Genomic DNA, 6,858 nt, shown 5'->3' with positions numbered 1-6,858 from the left:
GACCCCGGGCTCCGAGGGCAGGAGCCCCCTCACCGGGCGAGGATGCCCCGGACTAGGGTCCCTACATCTTGGGGACCCCTGTCATCCTGCTGCTCGAGAGCGCCCCATCGTCGGCGTCTTGAGGCCCTGGCGTCCCCCGATCGTCTTCGTGGAGGGGTATCGCTCCCATCCCCGCGCCGGCGCGCCCTGCCATGCTGTCCCCGGCGGCGGCGTGACGAAACTCGCGGCGGGAAGACATCCAAGATGGCTGCGGCGGGGACGGGCCACCGCGCGGAGGGGTGCGATCGCTAGGTGACCAGGTGTCCAGACCCGGGCGCCCTCGCGCCCCTGGATCTGCCGTGACCCTGGGCACAGAGCGGGCTCGGGCTCAGAGCTCACCCGGCCCCTGCCCCAGAACCGTCGGTGTTCTAGAACACACGTGCAGGTAGGCTCTCGGAAGAGTGGCGTCCCGAGGGCACCTTGCATCTCAGCGCGTTCTCCCGGTCCTCCCAGTGGCACGAGTCTCTGCCCTTCCCAGAATGACCGCAGTGGCTGCTGTTGGCCAGGTGGTTTAGGTGGGTTTGCGTTTATATTATTATTATTTTTTTTTTGGAGAGATTTTCACTGTAGGGCGCGTGCGCTCGCCAGACAGACAGAGACATAGAGACAGAAAGCGAGAACCCCCCGCGAGTGCGCATCACGCCACAATCACTTCTCCTCCTCTCCTCTCAGGATCTTGGGCACGCACGCACACGCGGCCAGCGTGAGTTTTTTAAGCCACCGGGTCCGGGACACGAACCGCGGTCGACTACGTGGGAGTCCAGCGACATAGCCATTACGCTAACTGCTGGTTCCTGCGTTTATATTCTTTCAACTCTGCAAGACTCCTTAATGTCTCCATAATCCAGATGAGAAAACGGGGGGCTCAGAGAGATTGAGTAACCTGCCCACGGTGGCAAAGCTGGCCATCCACAGAGCAAGGCTATCTGAGTGCCTGAGGGTACAGCCTCAGAGCTGCTTCCCAAGTCTAGAACTGTCCCCCTCCTGCGCACAGGCCTGGTCTGTCACCCCTGTGCTGTTCATTTGTCGCACGTTGAAATCAGCAGTTTCCCTGCTTTATCCTGTCCCTATGTGCAGGGGCTGTCTGTCGTGCTGGTCCTGTCCGCTTGCACCCAGTAGGCCCTTACCAGATGCTTGTTCCATGCCTGTGTGAAAAAGCTCAGCTCTGCGTGACCTCAGCACCAGGCGCTTAACCACCGGGCGCGCGGCTCTTTTCTGAACCCAGTTGCACTTTTCTGACAGTCCTCCGCCCCTGGCTGCCTCTAGATTCTGGCATGAGCGCCTCTGGATTTTCTCTTTGTCCGTCCCATTTACTGGCCTTGCCTCTGTGCCCAGGCCTTCGTAAGAGGTTCAAGGGGCTATGCAGGTAACTGAGGGGTTATGCGGGTAACTCAGGGGCTATGCAGGTAATTCAGGGGCTATGCAGGTAACTCAGGGGCTATGCAGGTGACTCAGGGCCTATGCGGGTGACTCAGGGGCTATGCGGGTGACTCAGGGGCTATGCGGGTAACTCGGGGGCTATGCGGGTAACTCGGGGGCTATGCGGGTAACTTGGGGGTTATACGGGTAACTCGGGGCCTATGCGGGTAACTCAGGGGCTATGCGAGTAACTCAGGGCCTATGCGGGTAACTCAGGGCCTATGCGGGTAACTCAGGGGCGGGCTATGCGGATAACTCAGGGGCGGGCTATGCGGATAACTCAGGGGCGGGCTATGCGGATAACTCAGGGGCGGGCTATGCGGATAACTCAGGGGCGGGCTATGCGGATAACTCAGGGGCGGGCTATGCGGATAACTCAGGGGCGGGCTATGCGGATAACTCAGGGGCTATGCATCTCTCACAGTGCAGGAGTCCGACGTGACATTAAGAGGAGAGAGCTGTTGGGGAGGATGAATGGAGAATCTACCAAGAACTCCTGGGACCTCATGCAGGTCCATTCTCCCTGAGAACTACAGGTGTCTCACTTGCAAAAGGGGTGGTGTTTGGAGAGGAAGATCCGTCAGGTGCTGTCACAAATTGCCCTGAGCATTCAGGGTCACAGGGGTGGGCACCTTTTAGGCCTTCACAAGGGGTCGGCATCTGTGGTGACAGGAACCCGTGCAGCAAGGGTTCCTGACCGAGGCCAGGAACATGCTCAGAATGCTCTTGCTCTGTAAGCACTTATAAAAGCCCATGGGAGGGGGAGTGTAGAATGGTGGCGGCTGGGAGGGCGCATCCCCGCCCACCTCTGCACCTCCTGCGAAGGAAGCCGAGGGGCGTTGGGCAACACTGAGCACTGGGGCAGACCCACCATCCACCTCCACTGCTGTCGGTGACGGGGAGTGAGGAGACGCCTTGGTTGGAGTATGATCACGGGTGGGGGCGGCTTTTCATGTGAGGTTAAAAGCAAGAAGTCAGCAGGAGGAAGTCCACTAACAGAGAGTGAGACAGGGCCAGCAGGTGGCATGGTGGTTGCTGGACTCCCACGTGGCTGGTGGTGATTTGAGCTCTGGACCCAGTGGTTTGCAAATCACCCCGATCATGTGCGTGTGTGCCTGAAATTCCAAGAGGAAGAGGGAGAAGGTGTTGTGGCATGGCCATTCCCCCTTGGGGATGAGTTTTCTCTCTGTCTCTCTATGGCAGAAATGTTAAAGAGAGCGAGAGAAACGGGCTGACTGTGGGAAGACTGTTGTCTAGAAAGTGCAAAACCATTAGGTTAGAATATATATCGAACCTGCATCTCATTACGCCAAGTTCAGCCTTGTTAAGCTTTTAGTTAACTACTGTTCATTTGTAAAAGATTTTCATAGCTTTTGATATTTTCAAGTGCATAGTACAACACTCCAGTGAGCATGCCCAGAACATCACTGCTTGGTAGTATTCGATCATCTTTATAGGCCACTGCCACCATCTCAAGTGAAAATCACAGAATTTTCTTTAGTGAACTTCAGCCATCCTAATATTTTGCTTAATAAGTTCAAACCCCGAGTTGATCTTCAGAACTGAAATATGAACAAAGGCTTGTTATCACATGTATTCGCAAGTTAATAGAAGGCTCGCATCTGTGTGACCAACAGGGTGGTACAGGGAGCACACGGGAGGCCATCATCCACCAGGACTTCGCCCTTTGAAAGAATCTCTTTCCCAAAGGTTCACCTTTCTGATCTGTAATTTGGCCTCCTGTATGGCCACACCCCGAAGAAAAGAATAGTATCTTTGAATGAGCAGCCGAAAGCCAAGTGTAATAGAAGTTAGTCAGCATCTAGCGACGAGCCAAGTGGTTAGAAGGCTGAGCTGGTGGGACCCGTGGCCTCTGCCTCCAAGGAGCGTGAAGCGTGGAGTAGTCAGGACTACCCCGTCCAGGCGTGTCATCTTGGGGTGGTACCTCTGAGTCACTGCAAAACAGGGGAGCTATCTTCGAGGTCTGCGGTGAGGAGCTGGCACCCTAACATGGCTGCAGTGGGCACTGGCTCACGTCCCTGCACAGTGGACGGTAATGGTTCTGACGGGCTGTTTCACAACTGCCTGTTCCTCCACTGAGCGAGCTGGGCAATGCGACTTTTTCTTTCTCCTTTCAAAATACAGTGGTTTTAACCAACAACAAGCTTCCAGTTTAGTCAGTTATCATTGTTAATCTTTAGCCAAGATTAAAGATCTTTACTGCCGATTGCCTGATCAAGCACATTCCCTGCTAACTTGTTTTCTGTAAAACTTTGGAACCAAAAAAAAAAGTTGAGCATTTTTTTGGGGCATGTTTACCTAAAGTTGACTTTTTAGACATTTCCGACCATCTTCAGGAAGCTTGGGCAGCCAGGCTCCATCTCCCCCACCTACCCGGCCCCTCACCCCCATCAGCAAAGTGCCTTGCTGGGCAGGACTGCAGTCAGTGAGGACAGGAGTGTCGCTCTGGAGAACCAGCTCACCAGTAATGATCCCATGCTGGCACTTTCCATGAACTGAAGGGTCATCAAGCCCCCTCGGACAATTCAGCTGAGTAACCCGCCAACTCCGTTTTACAGATGAGAAAATCGAGACTCAGAGCTGTAAAGTGACTCACCCGATGGCATGCCAAGAAGAGGACAATGCGGCCTCAAGCCTAGACTGTGTTCAGTTCAGTTCTTGGTTCATAGGTTACGAGGGTAGGTACTCAGGAAAGAGGGCCATAGGGCAGGGCCCCTCTGTCAGTAGAAACCAGCCAGGAGGAGCAGGCACGGCCGCCACGGTGGTAGCCACGGTGGTAGCCATGGAGCCATCTCAGTTTCATCCTGCCCCAGCAAGAGAATAAGAATCTTCCTTTCACTGGTCAGCCGTTTGTTTTTTATTTTTATGTTCTTTCCAGCGTAGAGTTTCCCAAACTTAGCTGATTGTAGGATATCCCTGGTGTACTTCTTAAAAATCTGACTCCTAAGCTCTTAAAAGCCTGGTTCACCTGAGCTCTACTGAACCAGATTTTCCCTTTCTGTTCAAATCAAAATAAATAAACTTAAATAAAATAATTCTTTAAAAAAAAAGATTTGCCCAGATCATCTAATAACTCAGTCTAAAAACTGAGTTGGGAGATGTCCATATATGTACAGAGGGTTTGACAAGTGTGTTTGGAAATTTAGTTTAGGCTGTGTGCATCTGAAGTGTTTGATTTTCAATGTACTATTTATTGTGCATTGGGGTCTTTTCAAAACCAGAACCAATCGGGAACCAGCAGTTAGCATAATGGCTATGTCGCTGGACTCCCATGTAGTCGACCGCAGTTCGCGTCCCGGACCCGGTGGCTTAAAACTCACGCCGGGCGCATGTGCGTGCGTGCCCAAGATCCCGAGAGGAGAATGGAGGAGAAGGGATTGCGGCGTGACCATCCCCCCTGGGGGGTGATTTCTCGCTTTCTGTCTCTATGTCTCTCTCTGTCTGTCTGGCAAGCGCACGCGCCCTATGGTGAAAATCTCTCAAAAAAAAAAAAAACACACCCAGAACCAATCTAGTGTTGGGTACACAAGAGCCCTTCAGAGGATATTGAATGCATAAATTAATTTTGTTTGTGAATGAATAAAAAACTGAGAGATCTATATTGAAAAGTCTCCCTGAGATTGTATTCACATAAAACCTTAGCTAAAAGATGGAATTACAATGGTTTTCTTCCACTCTTAGGACATTATTTCTGTCTCTTTTTAAGGGATTAATTCATTTTTAATATATAGCATATGTAAAATAATCTCTTTAGAAATTGCTATCAAACTCAAATCAACTTGGCTTGCCCAAACACCAGACCGTAGGCATGATGAAGGCGCAATGAAGGGAAGGACAGCTTTATTGAAGTGTGCAAAGCAAGGAGAGCACGCAGCTCTTGCTGAAAGACCCAGTCTCCTCGAGGTGTTTCCCACATGCATTTTTAAGGCAAAATTAGGGGCAACAGTCCCAGGCACATGATCAGTTCAATGATTGGTTCCAGAGGGCATGGTCATCTCATGGGCATTCTTGATTGGCTAGGTCTTAGCTAATCAAATTTCTGTTCAGGTTTCTGGAACCATTTAAACTGGGGTCTTTGTGCTCACAGACAGCAGTTTCCACCCTACACAACATCTTAAGTATTGAAGTTAAAATATGGAAGATTTACTGCTAAGTGAAGCAAGCCAGACTGTGAAAGAAAGGCATTGTATGTCCCCACTCAATACGGAATGTCTACACTCTGTGGCAGAAACTGAAAGGCTGGACAGTTTAAAAGCATGGAGAGCAATGGTGATCCTGAGACAGGGTGGGGCGTGGGGGAAGGTGAAAGGGAGGTTAAACAAGGGGAAGAAGAAGGAAGCAAAACATTTAAGGGACCTAAGGTGGAAAGAAACCTCTTGATTATAACATGTATGGTGGTGGCTTTGACTGAACCAATACACAGTGGGGAATCCATTGGGAAATCCAGTGGGGAATCCATTTGGTATTCTGTAATGATACACAGTGATTAAACGTAAATATAAATCAATTAATTTTTTTAAAAGCTTAATCTTTCCTTCAAGTGAGAGTTTCAGAAGTCTATTACTTCATTACTGCAACCAAAATCTGAAGTCTTGTCCCTTATTTTGGGCCATTACAATGTAGATAGATGGCCCTTGTAGTCCACGCCCCTTAGGAAAGGCTTGTTCATTTGTTTATTTAGGTTTTTGCCATAGGGAGTGTGTGCAGTGGGGAGGAGAGTAAGACAGAGAGGGAAAGTGAGAAATCAACCCCAGGGAGGATGGTCACACTGCAGTCCCTTCTCCATTCTCCTCTTCTGATTTCAGGCACACACCCAGGGTGATTTTCAAGCCTCCGAGTCTGGGATTTGAACCGTGATCCACCATGTGGCAATCTGGCGCCTTAACTACCATGCTACCTTCTGGAAAAGACATTTAACTTTTAGTTCAGCCCTTGCTAATTTTCAGTTTGGGAAATTCATATTTAACAGAAGGGAAACTGAGGTCCTATCCCTTTTGGGGGGTGGACAGGGGTCCTTGCTCTGTTTCCAAGAGACTCATTTAAATGCAGAATAACACTGTCATTATTAATGGCCCCAGATAGCTGACATCATCGTGAGACTGTAAGTGATAAAACTTTCAAATCACTTTATTATTTTAAGTGTTGGCAGCCAAGCACAGAATTTTTTAATCCCATTTTTTTTCTTGTATGAAAAATATTAGTGCATTTAAAATCCAAACTTTTTATTTAAAGCCATTTGTAAAAAGATTCTTAATTCAGAATCGGTCAAGTCTTGACCTGTTGCTCAAGTGTCAGGAAGCTGCATTGTAACTGATAATACCGAACATACGAGGAGGCCTCTTCGCACCTGTCACTTCCTCCAGAATGTCTTACAGAAGC

General features: G+C 49.8%; 1 protein-coding gene across 2 annotated transcripts in view; it reads left to right on the top strand.

Annotated features, from left to right (window-relative positions):
* The first annotated feature begins 418 nt into the window (after positions 1-418).
* SFXN1 (sideroflexin 1) overlaps positions 419-6,858 on the top strand; it is a 39,465-nt gene continuing 33,025 nt past the window's right edge. The window contains exon 1 of one of the 2 annotated variants that reach the window (XM_006158895.3): positions 419-554. Coding sequence is in view for 1 of the 2 variants with exons in the window: in XM_006158893.3 (XP_006158955.1) it covers positions 4,084-4,157 (74 nt within the window). In the remaining variant the exon portion in view is untranslated. Of the gene's footprint in view, positions 555-4,029; positions 4,158-6,858 lie in introns of those variants that run through there. The other variant, XM_006158893.3, reaches the window with a different exon arrangement.

The sequence above is a fragment of the Tupaia chinensis genome, unplaced genomic scaffold (genome assembly GCF_000334495.1).
Source record: "Tupaia chinensis unplaced genomic scaffold, TupChi_1.0 Scaffold000612_1, whole genome shotgun sequence".
In the NCBI taxonomy this organism is placed as follows: Eukaryota; Metazoa; Chordata; class Mammalia; order Scandentia; family Tupaiidae; genus Tupaia; species Tupaia belangeri.
The sequence above is the reverse complement of the archived record's forward strand: the minus strand, read 5'-3'. Positions and strand labels throughout refer to the sequence as shown.